This window comes from Microtus ochrogaster, chromosome 5 (assembly GCF_000317375.1).
Source record: "Microtus ochrogaster isolate Prairie Vole_2 chromosome 5, MicOch1.0, whole genome shotgun sequence".
NCBI lineage: Eukaryota > Metazoa > Chordata > Mammalia > Rodentia > Cricetidae > Microtus > Microtus ochrogaster.
The window spans coordinates 67,021,147-67,044,307 of NC_022012.1; the positions used below are offsets into that span (position 1 = coordinate 67,021,147).

General features: G+C 41.6%; 1 protein-coding gene and 1 pseudogene across 1 annotated transcript in view; one reads left to right on the top strand and one right to left on the bottom strand.

The window, feature by feature from the left end:
* Tex9 (testis expressed 9) overlaps positions 1-23,161 on the top strand; it is a 42,480-nt gene that overhangs the window by 5,135 nt on the left and 14,184 nt on the right. The window contains exons 4-10 of the mRNA XM_005347646.3: positions 1,517-1,596; positions 6,668-6,716; positions 8,247-8,329; positions 9,966-10,144; positions 12,706-12,788; positions 14,271-14,444; positions 20,241-20,375. Of these exons, the coding sequence (XP_005347703.1) occupies positions 1,517-1,596; positions 6,668-6,716; positions 8,247-8,329; positions 9,966-10,144; positions 12,706-12,788; positions 14,271-14,444; positions 20,241-20,375 (783 nt within the window). The remainder of the gene's footprint in view (positions 1-1,516; positions 1,597-6,667; positions 6,717-8,246; positions 8,330-9,965; positions 10,145-12,705; positions 12,789-14,270; positions 14,445-20,240; positions 20,376-23,161) is intronic.
* LOC101997039 lies at positions 13,349-13,915 on the bottom strand (annotated as a pseudogene).

A 23,161-nucleotide genomic window follows, 5' to 3' on the forward strand; every position in this document is an offset into this window, starting at 1 on the left:
CGAATTTCCTGAGGAACCGCCACACTGCTTTCCAAAGTGGTTGGTAAGTGCTAATTTTTTAACTTTAAATTGAATGCATAACATGCATACAAAAATACCCAAAGCATCAACGATCAACTTAGTGAGTGACAAGCTAAACATGAATGTGTGTACATAGGTGTAGTTCTAATGTGTGTGATAAAAGTAGTTTCTGTTTAGATGCTCCAATCATGTAATCAATAAGAATATCAATGTTAGTCATCTTTTGAGATTTTCTGTGTAGTAAAATTAACACCAAAAATTCAGTAGAGTTGAAAGTAACAGTGCTCAAATAGGGCTAATACTAAGCTGTTTTCTACATATAACTGAGCTTCTTAGGGCTAGAATAAATCACATACCGAGGAAAAATGTAAGGTCATCTCACCAGCCTCCAAATATCAGCCTCCGTTCTGGTATCAGATTGGGCATCCGTTCTTCAAGCATTGCTCCCTCAGCACCAGTGTTCCCAGTGCTAGCGTACAGCCTTCCCAGAGGAGTCAGATCCTGACCTCACTCAGTCTTTCTTTAATCCCATTGCTCTCCAAAATGGAGCTGATGGAGGCAGGAAAGAAATTCTAATAATATCTTATTATTTTTCATGATTTGTTTTTATTTTGTGTGTGTATGTCTGTGTGTATTTGTTTGTGTGTACGTGAGACCCACAGAGGCCAGAGATGTCAGATCCCCTGGATCTGGAGTTACAGGTTATTGACTGTGATCTTCCTGACATGGGTGCTGGCAACCAAACATGGGTTCTCTGCGAGAGTAGTAGTGCCATTAATTCTTCACTGAGACATTTCTTCACTTAATATTTTATCTTGATGCTTCATAAAAATCCATAATTATTTATTAGTTGAGGATTAAGAAATATAGCATTTATAACATTTCACTCAATACCTAATAATTACAGAACTTCTTGTTGTGTTTACAATTAAGTATTTTACTGGAAATATTTAATTTCATTTTACAGTTTTGCCAGAATCTGAAAAGAAGGAAAATCTTTGTCTGGAAGGACAGCATGTCATGGTAGAATGAGAGGTGCATTTTGTATGTGCTTAAGGAGTTCCCTAAAGAGAGCCTTTATTTCCACACCAGGAAGAGCAGAATAAAAACTGAGGGGGTTTGGGAGGGGGAAGATACCCTTCTTCCCCCAGCAGCTAGTGGGATGTCCTTTGCCATCTTCAATTTGCATTTACTCTTCTCTTGTTCAATGGCTCCTCACTGAAGCTTTCACTGCTGCTGCTTCACATAGACTGCGGGGGTGGGGAGGTGAGGAGTAAGAGGACCTTCAAGCTCTCATATTTTTGTCTTTGAAGTAATTTTCTTACACCTGAGCAAAAGAGAAGCAAAAGCATAGTCAGTATTTATTTGTTACTGTGTAGCTTTTCTCATATTGTAGAGACCTGGCACAGCTCTGAAATGATGAGCTTTTAGAGAGGTGTTAAACTGGACTCCATGAGTGTTATCTTGAATATTCACAACTTATCCTGTTTACCAGAGAGATCAGCAAGAAGTACGAGCTAGGCCTTTTTCAACAAAAATTACATCATGCAAAGAGGAAGATGGTTCCAGTACAAGGTACGTGACTTCAGTTCTCAAACATGGCTTCCGTTCAGTAATCCTTGTAAAACATCAATGTATAAAATTTTTTTGAAAATGTTAAAGTATAATTCAAGGAAGAATATAATATGTAAAATTATAACTGGGGCTTTTCTAGCCAGACACAGGCAAGTTTTTACCTGTTTTATCTCATGTAATTCTCCAGGTTTTGTTTTTTTTTTTTTTTTTAGATTTTTCGAGACAGGGTTTCTCCGTAGCTTTTGGTTCCTGTCCTGGAACTAGCTCTTGTAGACCAGGCTGGCCTCGAACTCAAGAGATCCGCCTGCCTCTGCCTCCGGAGTGCTGGGATTAAAGGCGTGTGCCACCACCGCCCAGCTCCAGGTATTATTTGAAAATAGACAGTATTGTCTTCATTTAAAAACTGTAGCTTAGGGAAGGTCAGTGCTGTGCAAAGGTCAAACAGAGTAGTTTCCCTGGGGTTCACCCCACAGCCATGTGAGAGATTTCTGGACCCTTTCTCATGCACTCTACTGCCTGCCTTTTAGAGCTGTGTGAAGACTGGGTAGTGATAAATTAATACAGATACATTTTTAGACTCCTTGTACATTTTTGGCAAATCAAGAAATTAGGCAACCATAAAATATTAGTAATACATTTAGCAAAGGTATGGGTTCTACGTGAGTAAAATTGTTTTACTGCAGCAGAGGCAGTGATGGTCCCAAACAGCCCATGCTATGGCTTTTTCTTCTGAGAACTCAACAGCTGTTTCAAGCATTACAAAACTAAATTTTAGCCATACTGTAGGTGGAGGCCACTTGTTCATCCCAGCCGCTTAGCCATGAAATAATCACACAAAAACTGTATTAATTAAATCACTGCTTGGCTCACTAGCTCTAGCTTCTTATTGGCTAACTCATACATATTAATTTAACCCATCTCCATTAATCTGTGAATTGTCACGTGGCAGTGGTTTACCACCAAAGTTTCAGCATGTCTCTGGAGGCTTCTCTCTGACTCCAATAGGATGAGCACATCTCCCCCTGGTGGAGGCTGCATGGCTTCTCTGTGACTCTGCCTCCTTTCTCCCAGCATTCCATTTAGTTTTCCCTGCCTACCTAAGTTCTGCCCTATCAACAGGTCAACAACATAGCATACAGAGGGAAATCCCACATCATACCCACAGTTTCTGTTGAGGGGGATTCTCTTCTTGTTTCCAATGAGCACCACACTCCACAACCAAGTCTACAGTTCTTTGTGAAGCTTTTCTTCAACATCCAGAGGGTGCCAGGCACTCTTCTCTCAAGCAGCTATCACATTTCTGTTAAGAGCACTAACTGCTCTTGCAGAGGACACTGGTTCTGATCTCAGCCTCCACATGGCTTGTCTCACAACACCTGCAACTCCAGCTCCAAGAAATGTAATCCCTATAGCCTTCAGGGGCAGTAACATTCACACACCCGTACCCACCCCCACACATACACAATTAAAAATAGAAAACAAAATGAAGATCTTTTTCAAAACATCTGCCAGTTGCCCATCACTGTGAGGTATACATTTACTAACTGTTGGTACACTACCATGCAAGACACATTGCAACACAGCTATTGTGATTGGGATCCTCTGTATAGTGAAGAACATGCTTTCTACAGTGAAGAAAGAACTCTGGATGCAGTAGTGTGTGGTACTCACTGGAACCATGGAAGAGAGAATCACACAGCACAGAAACTGTGTGTGGCTAAAATCACACTGTGTAACTCTCAAAACAACTGTGAGTTCTCAGAAGAAGCTTAAAGGCATGGGCTGTTAGAGGACTGTCACTGCCTGTTACTTTGAGTTTTTCTTTCTAGTAAATCAATAAAAGTATATTTTGTATCATTATTTGCCATGTGCATATGTTCATGTAATGGTAAATCACTTATCTGCATCATATGTGATTCTATCTGATGTTTGATAAATAAAGATACTTAATAGCTATCCAAATTTCAAAGGTTGGATTACAGATAAAAATTGGGCCTGGCTTTTATCCAGTAAATGAAAGAATTGAGATGCTGTACTGGCAGCTAATCCTTAGTTCCTGATGAAGCAAGCAGAAGACTGATTTTACAAGTGTAAAAATGAACCTGCTGATTTTCTTTTGCTGAGTTTTTCTCATGTCCAAGTGGTGATGAGACATATGTTTACCTGGGTAAAGGGGATATTTTTTAACACTATTTTTTTTGTTTGTGTCTCTGTGTGTCCACATGTCTGTGTGCACACATGCACACAGTGTGGAAGTTACATTTGCTGCTCTCCTTCCACTATGTGAGCCGCAGGGATTGAACTCCAGGCATCAGGCTTAACAGCATGTGCCTTTATCTTGTAAGCTATCTTGTCAAACCTGGAATATTTTCTTTTTCTTTTTTTCAAGACAGTGTTTCTCTGTGTAGCCCTGACTGTCCTGGAACTCACTGTAGACCAGGCTGGCTTTGAGCATAGAGATCCACCTGCCTCTGCCTCTCAGCTGCTGGGATTAAGGTCTGTGCCACCACCACCCAGCTTCTGGAATATTTTCTTAATGCATCTGTTTCAACAGGTGGCTTTTATCATATGAAACATGGCATTTGACTTATTGGGATTATTAAAGATGAAAGATAAGTCTATAAAGAGACCATCCATTTCAGGTTGGAACAGTAGTAATCTTTTTAAGACTCAGGCAGTGTATTCTATGATAGGTCTTCAGTATCTGTGGTTACTCTGTCAGAAAAATAGTAAGGAAACTAGAATTTAGTTTCCTTTAGTATAACATCCAAATCCTCTATTGTGCTGAAAGCAAGGTTTTCTGCCCAGATCATCTCAGTCTTACTTCAGACAAACCGTTCATGAAGTTTAACATGAGTCAGACCATTGTGCTGCAGTGTGTCTTGCGTGGGAGTGCACCAGGAGAAGTGGCATGCACACCTCATGGTGATGGGGAGCTGGCAGATGTTTTTGAAAAGTTCTTTATTTTGATGTGTATTATTTTTGATTATGTGTGTGGGTGTGGGTATCTATGCATGTCACTGCCTGTGGAGGCCAGAGGCATCAGGTCCCCTGGAACTAGGGTTGCAGAGTGCTATGAGCTGTCCAACTTGGGTGCTAAGAATTGAACTCTAGTGCTCTAAGCTGCTGAACCTTCTCTCCAGCTCCTGGTAGATATTTTTATCTGTATACATGTGTGTGGGAGAGGTGGGTGGTGGTTGGAAGGAAACGAAAAGTTCAGGAAACATGGTAAGGGCTAGTGAAATGGCAGGTTTTAGCTGGAAATAAGGACAGTTCAAGATGCTTATGTTCAATCTTGGAAACATTTTTATATCATGTGTGAAAAGGTTATTTTCCATAAATTTAAGGTATTTTCAAAGCTACTTTCACAGCGATTTTTCTAGTAGATAGGATCTAAATATACCTTCAAGTTAAATAGCAAAAAACCTGCAGATGGCCAGACAAGAAGGTGACATCTGACAGAAAGTCATTTTGTTTTGTGTGTCCTCTACAGTGACCAGTTGGCATTCTCCCTATAGTAGCAATAGAGAATAACACAGTATAGTATGATACTAATAGAGAATCTTTAGATAGTGAATCAGGGGCAGGAAAGGGACAGATAGCAAATGTTTTAGGATTTGTGGGCTTAGATAGTCTCTGTCACAACCACTCAATTCTGCTGTTGTAGAGGAGTGGCTATGAGTAGATCCAGCCTGTTGATGAGCTAGTGTATGCATATACCTACAGATATGCCTCATTTTAAACTACAGACATGCTCTGTAAACCTAAGATAAAAGGTTCCGGAAATAAGATGGATTTAGATTTATCCATTCACTTATTCAATGTCTATTTACTTTTGTCACTTTATGTGTGAATTGCTATGTCAGATTGATAGCATTACACAATGGGAAAGGCAGGTTGGATCCTACTTTCATGAGTTTATACTGTTACAAAGACAGATCTTGACCAAGTGTTCAAGTACATTAGAATGGTGGTGTTGAACATGCGTACAAGTAAAAGTGATGCAGGGGTTGTTTTGGTGTGTGTGTGTGTGTGTGTGTGCTCATGCGTGCCACCGTGCATACATGGAGGTTAGAGGACAACCTGTTGGAATTAGTCTCCTTCTACCATGTGGGTCCTATGGCTCAAACTCAGATGGTCAGGCTTTGTACATTTACCTGCTGAGCCATCTTATCAGCTCTGATTCCTTTAAGAAATGGATGGTTCACCCAGGCCAGCATCCTGGATCTTGGGTTGGCTCACCTAACATCTCACCTACCCATGACCTGCTGGAGTGCGTGAGGTCCTATGTGATGATAGCTACAGGATCTCCGTGACTCAAGGCAACAGCAGGATGTCTGAGAGGAGTTTCGGTGAGGGTCCAGTGATGATGGTCCGCCAGAGGCTTTGACCAGACCAGTGACTCATTGCAATGACCACTTGCGGGAGGGCTGGTTGGACAGAAGGGTCTACTGTGTGACACATTGCAGTTCCCAGTGCCACTAGGAGGGATAAAGAGGTGTTGAAGAGGTAAGAAAGATGGAGGAGTGAGGTGGGGTTTGTTTTGTTTTTAGTTAATTTTGGGGGTGTCTTTTGGTGGTGGGATGCTGCAGGGGTTAGGGGCAGATGTGGAGAGACAGGGAAGTGAACAGGATTGGGTGCATGATGTGAAATTTCCAAAGAATCAATAAAGAATTTGATAGTTCTCTGTGTAGCCAGTCATCATCAATCGTCAGTATGCTTTATACTAGTAAAAATTTGTACTCTTTTCCTAAAGAATACTGCTGTGCCTTCTCTGAAGTGAAATATTTAAACACTTTTTAATATCCTTCATTCAAAGTAAATTAATGTCTAGGAACTAGAATCAAAGTGAAATATAATTCTTCGTGTATATAAACTTATTAAATATATGCATATGTCTAGATATAACTTATGTGGAAATCAACTTTATAATTCATATAAGTATCAAGTTAATGTATGACTAATTGAAATTAGAACACTATTTCCTCTTTAGAATATAATTACTGTTGATTTTCATGCTGTCTCAGCTTAATATCACCTATTTTAATGTAGTGCTTATTTTGGTTTGTAGAGATCTGTTGTCATCTGAAGGGATGGCTCATCTATGGTCAGAAACCAAGGTATGAAATCAAACTTTCTGTAAATGCAATTACATTCTATAGAATGTGGGACTTTAATTAATAAAAAAAATTTACTTGTGCTACAGCATGCAGTTCTCCCATCCACGATATAGACTTTGGGAATTGAACTCCCCATACTTGGCAGCAAGGACTTTTACCTTATAAACTATCTACCTGACCCTTAGGATTGTTTTTTGTTTTAAAAAAAATTAGGGAAAGAGTATGACTCAATAGATAGAATGTAAAACTCAGGTGTGATATGCTCATTCAGCATTGCTTATAAAAGATCTTGAATAACTTCTGCCTTGTCATCCCACTGACTGTTTGGAGGATAGTGAACAAAGCTCTAAAGGAATGACTCACTTCTCTGTGAACCAGAATCCCGGAAAGTGAGATAAGTCCTGTGGTAGTCTGAAAGAAAATGGCCCCAAAGGAAGTGGCACTACTAGGAAATGCGTCACTGTGGGGGTGGGCTTTGAGGTCTCTTACTCGAGCTTCTCTCAATGTAGCTCTCATTTGACTTCCTGTTGCCCGTAAGATGTAGCACTCTCAGATCCAGCACCACATCTGCCTGTGTGCTACCATCTCCACCATGCTGATGATGGACTGACTCTGAAACTAAACGAGCCACCAGTCAAATGCTTTCTTTATAAGAGTGCAGTGGCCATGGTGTCTCTTCACAGCAACAGAAACCCTAACGAAGACAGGTCCTCTTCTAAAAAGCATAGGATGGAGATCATTCTTTTGCAAACCGGGCACTGAGATCTCTAAGTTTCTATCCACAAAGCTCTTCTAAGTCAAGGGAACTGTACACTTCCAGGCCGGCAAAGGGCTGCTTGGCACATGGTTGGCTAATGAGGAGAACTGAATTTGGTGAATCAGAACATCCTGATTTAAACATTCACTAGCTGGCTGAATAAACATTTGTCTTTGGGATTCATTTTCTGTATTCCTGATTCCCTTGGTCCAGGTGATTTTTAGGTGTTTCCTGCACAGTTCTGGGATTGCTGAAAATGCAATTGGATTAAATTATTTAAAAATGGCAATTTTTATTTGTAGCAAAACAACAATTCCATATGTTACAAAATTATTGGGGCTGGAGAAATGGATCAGTAGTTAAGAGCTCTGGCTGCTTGTCTAGAATACCCAAGTGTAATTCCCAGCACCACATGGGAGCTCACAACTGTCTGTATCTGATGCCCTTCTCTAGCCTCCAGGGTACCAGGCACGCATGTGGTGCACAGACATACATGTAGGCAAACCACTCATACACATAAAAACCAAAAACCAAAATTAAACCAAGCAAAATTTCTGTTGTTAGAAATGATTAGACTCAGTGGTTAAGAGCACTGGCTGCTCTTCCAGAGGACCTGGGTTCAATTCCCAGCACCCACATGGCAGCTCACAGCTGTCTGTAATCCAGTTCCAGGGGACCTCACATAGAAACAACAATGCACATGGGAAATGTTGTAAAAAGAAGAAATGATTAAACTCTTAATTAATTGGTAGTTTCAACTTTTTTTTCTCTAGCCAAAGATCAAAAGCACTGGTCCTGTAAACAAGGTTCAAACCAGACTTCACTCTGCAGAGAAAGAAAGGAAAACAAATTCAAGGTACAGTATAGTTTGCAGGCCTGACTCTCCTTCTCAGTTTTACAGTCCACAGTATCAGCATTCTTAGTTATAAACTTTCTGTTTCTCTTGATTTAAAAATACCTCCAGTATAAAGCCCCTGTATCCCACATATCCCATCATACTCAGTAATTTAAAGCAATTGCACTTGGAACTGTTTACAGCAGTTAATAAACATTTTATGTTCTCTAAAACAAAATCACTACCTTTCCATAAATTTTACTGTTGTTTTTAATGAGACATTATTGGAACTGGGATTGCAATCTGGGTTTTATTTTGTTTAAAGATTTTTTTAAAAGATGTATATGTATATATGTACTCGTGTGACTCTATGCTACCTGTGTGCAAGTGCCCTTCCAGACCAGAAAAGGGTGTCAGACTCCTCAGACCTGAAATCACGCTGGTTGTGAGCTGCCGTGTAGGTGCTGGGAACCAAACTTAGGTCCTCTGCAAGAACAAGTGCTCTTAAATATTAAGCTATCTTTCTAGCCCCTGGGGCCTGGGTTGGGTTCTTGTGAATAGAGCAAATTGTTTTCTAGATTTTGACTGCTTGACAGAGTGCCATACATTATTGTGTTTGTGAGATGGGAGTTGTTTGATAAGATATAAATTAGGTTATGTCATAATTATTATTTACATTCTGCTCGGGCTTATTTTTTTTTTTGTTTTGTTTTTTGAGATAGGGTTTCTCTGCATAACAGTCCTGGCTGTCCTGAACTCGCTTTGTAGGCCAGGCTGGCCTTGAACTCGCTGAGATCCACCTGCCTCTGCCTCCCGAGCACTGAAATTAAAGGCATGTACCACTACCCGGTGAATTTTTTTTTTTTTAATAAAAGGAAAGACTTTGGTTGTAGTAACCAGTAAGTTATTTAATCTTTATGTCTATGACCTACCCAAGCTGGTAATTATAATAATGGGGAAATCTTTCCTAACTATTGTGTATTTTAATTGTTTAAAGGGGAAAAAATAGAATTGAAGGGATAGAAGATAAAATTAACAAAAAGAACCCAAAGAGATCATTGGCTAAATTGCATGTATCACTACAGAATTCCCTTGTCAGGCTTCACGGTCACTATTTAAATATAAGGTGGTTATTTGCCTTCGTGTTAAAAGTAAGCTGAGCTTTCAGAATCACAGTCTTGGTGACATTCAGTGTGTTTGCCCTGATTCAGGCCACTGTGTCTTTGGAAGTGAGTTTTATTCCCTAATTCTTCCTCAGTGTTAATGTTAAAAAGTTAAACCCGGTATTTTGGTCAACTTTGATTCTTGTTTCCCTACATTGAAAATAAATGTTGAGTTTGATGGCACTGAGGACCCGGTAATTCTTTCTTAAGCGATGAAATTCTTCCCAGTTTTCAGTGTCAGGACATTACCTTGGGCAATTCTTTAGCAGAGTGCAAAATGAAAACTGTAGGCCGAATCTGACCGGTAGGACTTCCCTCGTAAAGACTGATGGCTACTAAGACTTTTAGAGCAAAGTCCTTAAGTGTTCCATTGTAGATTTCATCTTAAATTCAGTTTTATAACAGGTTTATCTGCTTTGTTTTTGGGCAAAGCTCCATCCCCTCCCCCACCATCCCATTTCTGCTCAAGTGTGTGTGCATGTTTTGCTTCTTAGTGTTAAGCTGAAATATCCCAGTGTACAGACTGCCAATGATGTGGCCATCCCAGACGATTTCTCAGACTTCTCCCTTGCCAAGACAATTAGCAGAATTGAAGGGCAACTGGAAGAGGACAGCTCGCCAGGGCACGCTGATGACGACATTCTCTGTGGTGTCAGTAAGGACATTGGGACAGGTAGGTTTTCTTTTAGCATTACAGATACTCAGAGATTTGGGAGAACTATTTCTTTAAATTTTTATTATGAGTATGGATTTGTGTCTAGATAATAATAATCTAGAGAGATGTAGTGAATGGAAAGAAGATTCTAGGTAAATTTAAGTTGGCCAAATACTTGTTGACCAAGGGTGGTGGTTTGAGTTCACTGAACTTGCCTCTATTTTCTTTCTTTTTTCTTTTCGTTATTCTCTTTCTTTCTTTCTTTCTTTCTTTCTTTCTTTCTTTCTTTCTTTCTTTCTTTCTTTCTTCCTTTATTTCTTTCTTTTTTCTTTTTCTTTCTTTTTCTTTTTTTTGAGACAGGGTATCTCTGTAGCTTTGGAGCCTGTCCTGGAACTTACTCTGTAGATCAGGCTGGCCTCAAACTCAGAGATCTGCCCGTCTCTACCTCCTGAGCACTGGAATTAAAGGCATGTGTCACCACTGCCTGGCTTTTACCTCTACTTTCATCTCTGTTTGATATTTTATATTATAAAAAGTTATGACTATAGTATTGTTTTGAGTTTGTTTCAACTGAAATTAAAATGTCCAATAGTTTATCACTGAGTAAAGTTTCTGAGTTACTTTTATTTATTTTTATTATATTCTGCTTATTGTATGTTAAATCAATTTATTGAAAAGGGCAAATGAATTGATAAAGCAACAGATAAGTAATGAAATTAGTTTTTATGAATATAATTTTTCCTGGTTAACTTGCACTCTGCATGTAACTAGAAAAAACTGTTTTAATCATCTAAAAAAATTGTATTCGTTAGCAGCAATGTCTCTAAAATTACTGAAATTATGAGGAGCCACCTGTGCTGTTGGAACAAAAAACCAGAACAATTGGATGTGTGAGCATAGTTACTGTGAGCTGTATAATGAATCTGGGTGTGCAGTATAGTCAGCTGTGACTCCATTCTGGCTACCTAACTCCTCTGTAATAGCAATTTCTCCATTTGAGAATCAAAGTTGGTCAAATGATGTCTTGAACACAATGTATGCATCACAAGAGGCTGACAGTCTGTACTTTTCACATACACAGTTTATTGTTCACACCTTAAAAGTGGGGAGGGGCAGAAAACGCACAGCAAATGAATCTTAACTTCCTAGCTCTAAGTCATGCTGCTGGTGTCTGGAGATGGGATTCACTCAGACAGTGGCAGTAGTAGCACGGAATAGTTGCAGGTCTTATAGCCCAGTGCACAGCAAACCACCTTGACTGCATCCACTGGTGGAGGAAGAACAGGGAGTGGGTGCTAGCTCTGAGGCAGATGATCCTTCAAAGCTCTGTTGCTTGAGCTCAGTAGAGACCAGAGACCAGAAAGGCATGCTTCAGTTGTGCTTAGCCATTCAGACAGGGTGCCAGACAGTCAGCGGTCACCAACATCGCTGAAAGAGTCCCTTATTGCTAGCACTGTAGTTTATGTGCAGTGAGGTACATTGGAGACCAGCCTCTGTCGGGCTGCCTGGTCCTTCTGTGACTTGTCTCCTCAGTGCAGACATTTAGCCCCTGCTTCTGATTGCTGTGAACCGCCTGCTCCCAGAACTTTGCTGCTTACACTCAGGTGCATACTTCTGCCGTCAGCATGTTCTGATTGTCATGATGATTAGCAGGAGTGCCTCCATCTTATTTTCTTCTTTTTAGTTCTGAGTGTTCCCTACAGATGATCATAAAGTTTACCTCTGAAATTCTGATTCTCTGAAGAATCCTAACAGGTTGTGTGTAATGATGATTGAGCGACACCCTAGTCAGTCACAGAGGACAGCAATTCATTCGTGCATTTGTAGCATTTATTGACTAATCAACCCTCTGGGACCGTTAGAGGGAAGGACCGTAAGTGAATCAGGAAGTTGGTTGTCACTCTTCAGCTACCTTCCAGGACATGCTGGGCAGATGCTTGTTCCTGGAGACAGTCACCCACTGCCCTGTTACAGGCTAGAGATGCAGAAATTCAGGACCAGCTGCAGACTTTACCATGAACACTGCTCCTTCCTGCGGCCACTGTCTCCGTATCTTCCCTCCTCAGCGTGCGTACCTGGGCGTCTTGTCCCAGGGAGAATATTCCTGTACTCCTGATGCTTGCTTGGAATGGCTGGGTTGTGGGTAAGATAGAATGATCTGGAGTCAGTTTAGAAGCACAGATCGTAAGATCTGAAGCTTTATTTTTGCTAGAGAGGGTCTGCTTGTTTCTGTCAAATTCTTGGGCACTGCTAGCCTGAGCCCACTATAAATTCTAGTAGATATCTTTTGGATCACTGCGGTAGGTGTGAGTGCAGTCTATAAACGTGAGCAGCACCAGCTTTTAGGTGTGGTTCTTGGGAAGAAGGGTTTTTGTCCCTGTTCCTCTGTCTTTACTGACTCTCCATGGTCTGTGTGACCACCTGTTGCTGTTCTTTTCTGTTGTCTGACATGGGAAATGTTTAATGTTTATGGTGTTTCTACCATGGTCTCCTGTTAGATTGTCTACTGTGACTGTATTTTACTCATAATGTCTTAGACTGGGGGAAGAAAGCAGTCATGTAACGATTTGACTCCACAGAGGCTCAGCTCAGATTTCTAAAGGCCAAACTCCATGTGATGCAGGAGGAACTGGACAGCGTTGTGTGTGAATGCAATAAGAAGGTAAGGTGGAATGGCTTCGCGTGCTCTGCCAAAGACATGGGGGACAGTTTTAATTATACTTTTAGATTTCAATCCACAGTTAAATAATCAGATTTAAAAATTAAATATAAATACCAAACTTTATTCTGAAATGATGAATTACCACAAAGCTTAAGAATGTATCAAAATTGTTGACATTAGACCTTACTATTTTGTTTTGCTTTTTAAATCTGCTTTATTAGCTCCACAATATATAATGAGATTCTTTCCATGCATTAGATAAATTCTGCTAACAGGAAAAAAATTTAAGACTGAATCAAAAACACAAGTTTCAATTAGAAGCTGGCATTAAGTGGAGACCCATGAGAAATAAATAACATCAAAAATTTTACAACAGCCGGGCGGTGGTGGCGCACGCCTTTAATCCCAGCACTCGGGAGGCAGAGGCAGGCGGATCTCTGTGAGTTCAAGACCAGCCTGGTCTACAAGAGCTAGTTCCAGGACAGGCTCCAAAACCACAGAGAAACCCTGTCTTGAAAAACCAAAAAAAAAAAAAAATTTACAACAGCACATCACAAACATTAAGTTTTAGAAGCAGGGGTCCCCATATTATCTTCAGAGAAAACCAGGATTCGGGGCATAAAGCAAAACTCATCATGATGGTCATGGTGAGGGGGGCCAGTGCTAACTGCCCGCAGACTATGGCTCAGCTGCCTTTCCCTCAACTTCTCCATGAGCTGTCTCACATCCTCCCCAAGCCTTTCCCTGTTCTCCTCTCTCATTCTTGCCTGGGGCTCCAACCCAATGCATGAGGTCCCCTCTATAGTGCATGATGGGCTACCTAACAGCAAACCGCCTGCAAGTTCCTGGGGCATAGAGTATTCACCTGCTTCAAAACGCAGGACCAATCTGGGTGGTGGTGGTGCATGCCTTTAATCCCAGCACTCGGGAGGCAGAGGCAGATGGATCTCTGTGAGTTCGAGGCCAGCCTGGTCTACAAGAGCTAGTTCCAGGACAGGACCACAGGCTGCTCCCTTTTCTTAGCATCTTGCAGCGTTTCTTCCTTTTCCTTCTTTTCCTGATGGTCATTTTCCATGTTGAGTTTTTTTCCTCCTTGTTCCTCTTTGGATTCCATTTCTCCTGGGTCTTTCCCTTGCTGCATAGACCTTCTCTCATTTGTCACTGTCAGATGCTGCCACAACTCAGCTAGCAGACCTGCTCCACTAGCCCAGGGCCTGATGCCAGCCTGCAGTGCGCAGGGAAGCATGGAGTTGGTGGCCAGACGGGAGTCAGAATTTACTATTTTAGACTTGCCAGATAATAAGCTATTCAGTATAAAATATCTGATTTCCATTTCTGATAGTGAATATCAACCAGGCTTTATCCTCAGGAATTCGTGTAAATATCTCATCAAAGACTGCCTGAAGCTCTTTTGTTTTCAGCTATACGTTTTGGCCTCAGATCTTGTGTATTTTTTACATAATTGATAATGTCTTATTGTAGGAGGATGAAATTCAGGACTTAAAGTCCAAGGTGAAAAACTTTGAAGAAGACTGTGTGAAACAGCAGCGAACAATTACTTCACAGCAGTCTCAAATAGAAAAGTATAAGAACCTTTTTGAAGAGGCAAACAGCAGATGTGACGGACTTCAGCAGCAGCTCTCGTCGGTAGAGAGGGTGAGTCTTCCTTGTCTCCCGACAAGCTGAGGACACACTGAAGCTGTTAGAACACACTCTGGTTAATAATTATGAAAACATCCCCCTAAAACAGAATGTTTGACAACTCTTTGAGGTACATATACAGTAATCACCTCCCAGTAAAGTATGCAGTTCAATGGCTTTTAGTATGTTCATAAATTCATTCTCAAATGTAGAACATATTCACAGCCTCCAAAAGATGACTCTTACCTTTCAGCCTCCACATCCCACATCTCATCCCACATCTCATCCCACATCTCATCCCACATCTCATCCCACATCTCATCCCACATCTCATCCCACATCTCATCCCACATCTCATCCATGCCAGCCCTGGGTTACTACTTCTCTATTTTCTGTCTCAGTAAATCTTCCTGTTCTGGAAATTTCCTTGTACATAGACTCAAATAATATACAGTCTTTGTGATTGACTTCTCTTATTAAAGAATTTTTTTTACTGTTCATTCATGTTACAACACTAATTGTTCAATTCTTCTTTAATTGTCAAGTATATTCTGTATATGTGACATATATTAAATTTATTGTTTATTTATCTTGAAATGCTGGGGTTGAAGCCGGAGCCTTTCACAGGGACAGCCGCCAGCTGTTTCCTAGTGCTGTTGCATCTGGTCCCTGTAAGCAGCGTGAGGGCCCAGCTCTCCACACCTCAGCTGCCCCTCTTGGTTAGCATCCCACTGGTGTGAGCAGTGACTGACGATGTACTCATTTCCCATTTGTGGACCTTCCTTGCAGAAACGTTGTCCTTTGACTTACACACACGCACATGAGTGTTGTGACCCGTGTGTGCCCCCTCGTATAAACATACACTTTCACACATGCAGTAAAGACATTTAGTAAAAGTTATCTTTACTGACTGGGTGTGATGACCTCTGTCTTTAATCCCAGCACTTGGGATTCAGAGGCAGGTGGGTCTCTGAGTTCACGGCCACTCTATTCTATATAGCAAATTTCTGGACAGCCACTGTAACAGACCCTGTCTCAAAAAACAAAACAGCAAAACACACACAAAAAAAACCCCAACTTTATTTAGGAATGTCTTAAAGACAATAAAATATATTTGTTCTAAATATATACTTTAGTGAGTTAATTTGTCAACGTGGAGGGCTCAGATTTTGGAGTCAAATAGTTTGATTCCTGCCCTGCTACTACCCTATCACTGGCAGTTTGCTTAACCACTCATGCTCAGTTTCCCTTCCTGCAGTGTGTTCTCTGGCACATACCATAGAAAAGATTTCCTTTGTTCCCACACAGAAGACTAATGTAGTAATGTTGTCTTCTGACAAGCTAACCCACTGGATACGATGGATGTGACATTAACCCCAATTCAGCTAATGTAAAGGACATTTCTGCCCCTGCCGGTTTCCTGTGCATTCTTTCCCACACCATCCCAGGGAGATGCCGAGCCAGCCACGGTCTTCTACTGCACAGTGGGTTTTTGGTTTCAGGTTTTTTTTAAAAAATATTCTAAAATTTCATATAGGTGTAGTCATTGAAGTGCACTTCAAAAAGTCTGGTCACTTTTGTTCAGCTGTTTTATTGTTTTTACACGCTCCATGTTTTTGTTTATTGCTCTGTATTTATTCACAAATACACCACATTTTAAATTAGTAATTACAAATGATGTCACTGTTTCCATTTTTCGTAGACACATGTCTTTGTGCGTGCATATCTATTCTCATGACGTTGGATAAATACCTATGAACAGAATTTCTGGATTTTTATGAGAAAGTCTATGTTAAAACGTTTTAAGAAACTTCCAGGTGTGGTGGTACCTGTAATTAATCCCATTACTCAGAAGGTAAAGTCAGGAGGATTAACAGAAGTTTGAGGCCAGCATGAGTCCTGCAGGGCTCATTAGCCACCCAGGGCTAATGAATTGTCTGGGAAAAAAGAAACAGCTAAGTTAAACAAAAAATAAATAAATAAATAAACATGTAAGGAACCTGTTGACCTGTGCTCTAAAATGCTTGCCACACCTGAAGTTCCTGCCTGTGTTCCGACAGTGTCCCCAGCTTGTGGTCCTGCCAGCATCACTGCCTTAGCTCTAGAGAGGGAGCAGTGTGCCTTTGCAGTGTGTGTGGGTGCTGATGTTGTCATGTGTGTGCTTCTCTGTGGTCCGTCTGCACATGTGACAAGACCAGGCTGGGGGGCATTTCCTGCCTCCACTGTAATCCCCTCACGTATTGTATACTCTCTTGTCATTTGACTTTGCTTCTTTTTGTTTGTTTGTTTTTTACCATGTGTTTCCAAAAGGCAGAAGTTTTAAATTTTTGGTAAATTTTATATATTATATTTTCTTGGAATTTCTGGTTTTTCATTCTTCCCAGAATCTTTTGCCTGCTCCAAAGCCATGAGAATCTTTCTTCTAAGCATTTCATGTAGTTTATATATATCAGCATCATATGAATCATATACGTGTGATCTATTTAAAGTTAATTTTATGTATAGTAAGAAATAAATGTCTTTTTTCATGAAGGTAATAACATGGGAAATACTGATTTTCCTCATTTTATTATCATGTCATTGACTGTGGGGCCCAGTTCAAGACTTTTACAACAAAATTGAAGACTTGAGATTTTCTGTAAAGTTTTGTCTGGCAATGTGTTTGCTTGTTGCTGGTTTGTTTTTTGGTAGCAGCAATTTTATCTGTTTGCAGGATGCAGTATGTCTTCTCTGCATGCTGTAAAAAGTTACCAGGATGTAGTGTTGGGATTGATGGTCCAACCTTTTATTCCAGCTTGGATAACCCACCTGGGAGACAGAGGCAGATAGATCTCTGTGAGTTTGAGGCTAGCCTGGTCTACATAGTGAGACTCTGTCTCAAAAAAAAAAAAAAGTTACCAGTGTGTGATTGAAAACAAATGTTTTCAAAGTTTTAAACTCGGTTTCGCTTTCTCCTTGCTGTACTTTTCATGCTTTCAAGGAGGCGATGTTTTCAGCTTTCTGAGAAGGAAGTTACAAAGTCACCAGCAAAAGAGAAGGGCAAAGGTTTATCACACTCCTCTTATCGCAGCTGGTGTGAAGCAGTAGGCACTGTGGGTTTTAAAACTAGTAGCTTTTTTCCCCATGTGAACAGTGAGCGAGCTGCGGAGCCATCGTCGCTGCCTCCCACAAAGCTGTGCGGAAGGCTGTGACAGCAGATGGCAGCCGGGCGCAGCTTGATTTGTTTAGAGACCTACAGAAGGAGCAGCATGTGTTTTGTTTTGTTTTTCCCTTTAATTACTCAAAGCCACAGAGATGGGTTTCAAAGATGATGTGATACAGCCAAGGAAGAAATATTTAAAAAGACAAACGTCGCATTCAAGTGAGCTCCGGCTCTACAGTGATTGTTACATTTACCGAGTGTTCTTTGGAGGCTCTGGGCCAGCCAGACCATTGTGTGTTGTATGGGGTACAGTACTGGTATTCAATACTACAGGATAAGCCCGAGTCATTTTTAATTATTATTAATAATAAATATTTGTTATTTTATATGTATATATATATTTTAATTTTTATATATACCTGCTTACCTGTATGTCCAAGACCAGAAAAGGGCATCAGTTTCTTGGAATTAGAGTTACAGGCAGTTGTAAGTCCCAGTATAGGGGTTGGGAACCAAACTTGATTCCTCTGCAAGAGCAGCAAATTCTGTAAGCACTGATACATCTCTCCAGCCTTTATAAAGATATTATTAGTGCCTTTTACATGCAGCTACAATGCTGGAAATGAAAACAGCTGATAACTTTAAAAGTTTACATTTCAGTGGGAGAACCAAACAAGTGAATGGTTTTGGTACCTGCCGCAAATGGTGTGCTAGCCTGTATCAGGCTACTCTAGAAGTCCTGAAGGAAAGGCACCAAATCCAGCCCATGTCTGCTGTAAGGACTAGGGATGATACCAGGAAGGAGTTCAAGCCCTGCTGAGCACCCAGGTGGAGCCTGGGCACCGTGTGTAGGAGCTGATTAGGTAACTGGGGACTGGAGGCAGAGAACTCAAGTCCAGGGAGAGATCCCAGTGCTGTTGGAGCCCCTGATGGAGCAAGTGTGGCGGGGAGGGGCCTGGTTACCACAGAGTTCACAGTTCATGAGATGGATTGTTAGCTGTCCCTTTTCAGCAACAAACTACCGTAGAATATTGGCACAAATACAAGGCCCTCATACTTTGCAAGATATGCTGTTTCTGCTCAAGTTGGATAATTCCTAGTGAGGTTAATATGCAACCCTCCATTTATCCTTCGTTTCTTCAAGCGGTAGACTTCGTCAGTTCTCCACAAGAGCAATATTCATGGGCAAGCAGTATCTAACCAGGACTTTTGGGTGTTTCCAGAAGACCGTGAGTGAGTTAGGCTTAGAGGCGTATGTTGTGTGGTATTGTGTTTGTGTTCTGACAGTAAAGCTTTTGTGGAGACCAGAGAGCAGAGCTAGCCACTAGTGAACCATAGAAGCTGGGCAGTGGTGGCACACACCTTTAATCCCAGCTCTTGGGAGGTGGAGACAGGAAGGGATAAGGTGGGATGGAGACAGGATCTGAGCCCCTTTTGGACTGAGGAACGAGAGGGGAAGGAAGCAGCTGGCGGCTGCTCCTGGTTCTCTGATCTTCTGGGTTCCCCACCCAACAGTTGAAAATTAATAAAGAATAATAATTCTTTATTAAGAATAAGATTAATTAGATTAATGCTTCAGGCATATGCCTATAAACTCAGCACTAAGGAAGCAGACACAGAAGGGTCTAGAGTTTCAGCCCAGCCTGGGCTGAACATACAGCAAGTTCCTGTCTCCTAACAGTTCAGTTTTAAAATATTTACTCCTAAAATAAGTATGGACAATAATTATACAGTGTTTTGAATCAACATGAGGCAGAAAATATTAAACAAAAGAACAACATTCGTTGTGGTTAGAGAGATGGCTTAGTGATTAAGATCACTGGCTGTCCTTCCAGAGGACCCAGGTTCAATTCCCAGTACCCACATAGTAGCTCACAACCATCTGTAGCTCCAGCTCCAGGGGGTCTGAGGCCTTCTTCCGGGCTCCAAAAGCACCAGCCACACAAGTGGTACAGACGTAATTGAAGAGACCTAACTTGACAGCAATGCAGCCATTAAGGCTGCAGACCAGCTACACTGGGGCTAAGTCTTACCCTTACAATAACCAGGAAAAGCTACAAACTGTGCCTTGTGGGGACCAATCAGAATTGAGATAAACTAGTACTAGATGCTCCAGAAAGTTAGAAATAGCTTACCTAACTTGTATATAGGTTGCCAGTCTCCTTCCAGCAATGCCAGTGCCAATCCCTGTTTGACAAGACTCTTGCTGTCCCACTCCTGCCCAAGCAGGAGTTCAGCCCCCATCTGAATCCGGAATTCACCTATTCCCCCCCCCCCATTCTTTACTCCTTAAAATCACGAGCTCAACCGAGCTGGAGGCTCTCCCAATCCAACCGCTATGTCATGCATGGAGAGCCCACGCTTGAGCTTCAGTAAAGGCTCTTTGCTTTGCATGTGAACCCGGGCATAATAATAACACAGCAGACAACACCACCCTCCCCCGCTGAGAACTAGCGGATAGAATTAAAAAACTACAAAATCATTTGCAACTACATCTTTAGGTGTCTTTCTAGTGCCAGTTTTGGGTGATACTCTCCTGAGAACTGTGTCTCTTGATGCTTGGCCTGCAGCCCCATGTGAGTAAAAGCAGGAAGCATGGAAATGAAACAATGCAAAATGTAAAAGGGAACTGATGGTATTTCAATATTCTGTATTTTTGAACTACACAGGAATTAGAAAATAAAAGAAGATTACAAAAGCAGGCCGCTACAAGTCAGAGTGCCACAGAAGTTCGCCTGAATCGCGCTCTTGAAGAAGCGGAGAAGTACAAAGTGGAGCTGAACAAACTCAGGCAAAGTAACAAGGTGCACAAAGCCGGGTAGCTCCAGTAGGGCTCGCCCTGGGATTCCCCTCCCTCGGCAAGCAGCAGAAACCGGATTTATTGCTTCTTGTGGTGGTGGGTGGGGCGGGACACACAGACCAAGGTGCTCCTGTGAAGGCCAGAGGACAGCTTCTCGGGGTTTGTCTCCCCGTTCTCCCTCTTGTGTGTAGTCGGGGGTCTAAATCAGATGATGAATCTTATGTGTTAAGCCTTTACTCCCTGAGCTGTCTCACCAGCCCAGAAAACAACCTCACTGGCCCCTGTGAAATTTAAATTTCTTGAGTGCTGGGCAGTGGTAGCTGACACCGCTAACCCCAGCACTCCAGGAGGCAGAGGCAGGTGGGATCTCTGAGTTTGAGGTCAGCCTGGTCTACAGTACAAGTTCCAGGATCCAGGACAGCTAGGACTGTCACACAGAGAAACCTTGTCTTGAAAAACCAAAAAATTTTTTTCTTGTGTCGTGATGAATGTTCTCTTTTCAGAAAAAAAAAAATTCTTAATAATAGGTACATTTTCCACTAGTTAGGATTTTCCACTAATTAGGATTTTGTTTTGGCTGTTATAATTGGGTGACTGCATACTCCTTTGGAGGATTCATTCATTTCTTCACATAATATTTAGAGGGCTATGTTATATGTCAGATTCTTCCTGAACCCTGTGGATAAGCCATGAAAAGTAAGCACCTTTTGTATGTTGCCTTCTTCTCTGAACCTCAGGCTTCTGCTATACAGAGGGAGGGGATGTATTACAGGGCCACAGGTCTGAGCCTTGAGCTCTGGGGGCTTTGTTAAGTACAGACCGCTGGATCCTACCCTTGGAGGCCTGAAAATCACAGTGTCACTATGGGTGGTAGCACCTGTTAGAGATGTGTAAAGGCCTCTGTCACACCTCCAGTGGCAGCCAGTTCCTTGAGTATCTGTTGATCCTCAGTGAATGGAGGTGGATGCTGATGCCAGAACCTTTCATAGTCTGTACAATTAGTTCCGCATCAACCTGATGGAATTGCTTCCTTATGACATTTAGTACCTTAACAATGACTTAGGAACCACCTTATTTCATAACTGATGGTGGATTCTGAATTGTATCAGTAACACTGGCTGGAAACAAGAGACCTTGACTAGTCTTCTGAAATGATTAGCAGAGCCAACACGTGACACCTTAACTACACCATCTTAATGATTCCATCTGAGGCACCTGCTGCAGCTGGCCAGCTGCTCCATGTTTAAAGGCCATCAGCGATGATCTAACTGAGACAAGTCATCTTCACATCCCAGCACTCAGCATGTTGCTGCGACTTAAGAAAGCAAAAGGCAGAGTAACTGTATCCGGATTTGCCCTTCTGGGTGCTGATCTGATCTCTGACTTGCCGCACATGCTAGAGAAATAGAAAGGAAAGCTGTTTTCTTTCCAGTAAGTGACTTTCTTTCTATCCAGCAGTGTTGAAAATTCAAGTAATGAAGACTTGGTAGCCATACCTTTAACCCAAGTACTCGAAAGGCAGAGGCAGGCAAATCTCTGTGAGTTCAAGGCCAGCCTGGACTGCAAAGTGAGTTTCAGGACAGCCAGGGCTACATAGAGAAATCCTGTCTCAAAAAACAAGCAAACAAACAAACAGAAAGAGACTTGGTATGTGAACACTTCCATGAGTCACCAGGAATACAAAAACTTGGATGTATGCAAAGTTGACTCAAATTATTTCAAAGTTTCAAACACTGTTTTAGTGAGACAGCATCTCAAAAAACCAGAGGAAAAAAAGTTATGTATTTATGACTCATTTTTTAAATTTTTTTACTTATTTGTGTATTTTTAGGGCTTGTCTCTGGGCATGCTTGGGCTCCGAAGTTGTGGTCTTTTCTCTTAGCATCTAACCTGTGTGTAACTCTTCTTTGGCGAGGAGGGATTTTCCCATTTCATCTGTTGTGTCTTCTTACTCCTTTTAGACATATGATTAGGTAAATTAAAACTTTCCGGTCTGTGTGTTTGAAACGTGACAAGAAAAGAGTAAGGTTTACATAAAAGAGAATAAGATTCCCTCATAGTCATCAGAAACTTAAAGATCTGTTTTTAAAATAATGACAAATTATTCTCCACAGGCTGGGAAACAAAACAATAGCTTTAAAGTAAAAATAACCCTTTGAACTGAAGTCGGTCACCCTAGCCAGATATAAGGGTGCAGGAATCTTAGTGTAAGGCTGTGGTGTGTGTGTGGTGTGTGTGTGTGTGTGTGTGTGTGTGTGTGTGTGTGTGTGCACGCCACACATGTTTATGTGTGTTGAAGGCCAGAGGCTGACACTGGGTGTCTTCCCCAATCACTCTACCTTACTCCTTGAGACGAGGTCTCACTCTGAACTGAGAACTGGCCCGTTTCCTTAGTTGACCCAAATGGCTGGCTCCCAGAATGCACATAGGCAGCACTACTTACATGGGGGCTAGGGATCCAAACTCTGGCCTCACACCTAACCAGTGACCCATTATCTGCACCCTCTCTTCTCTCTCCTCTTTCCGGGATCATACTGTCCCTCACATCTCACACTGTGTCCTCCAAGGCTGCAGAGTTGTCACTGTGGAGCCTGCTGAGGGAAGAGGGGTGAAATGGATATCTACCTAGAAACGGCTTTTGATGAGGTGGTTGTTTGACATATGGGACCAAAGTCCATGTTCCTCATTTAGAAGTGATAATTTCTGATTCTTTTTAAATTCATTTAGAAATATTGCCAGGCCGTGGTGGTGCACGCCTTTAATCCCAGCACTTGGGAGGCAGAGGCAGGC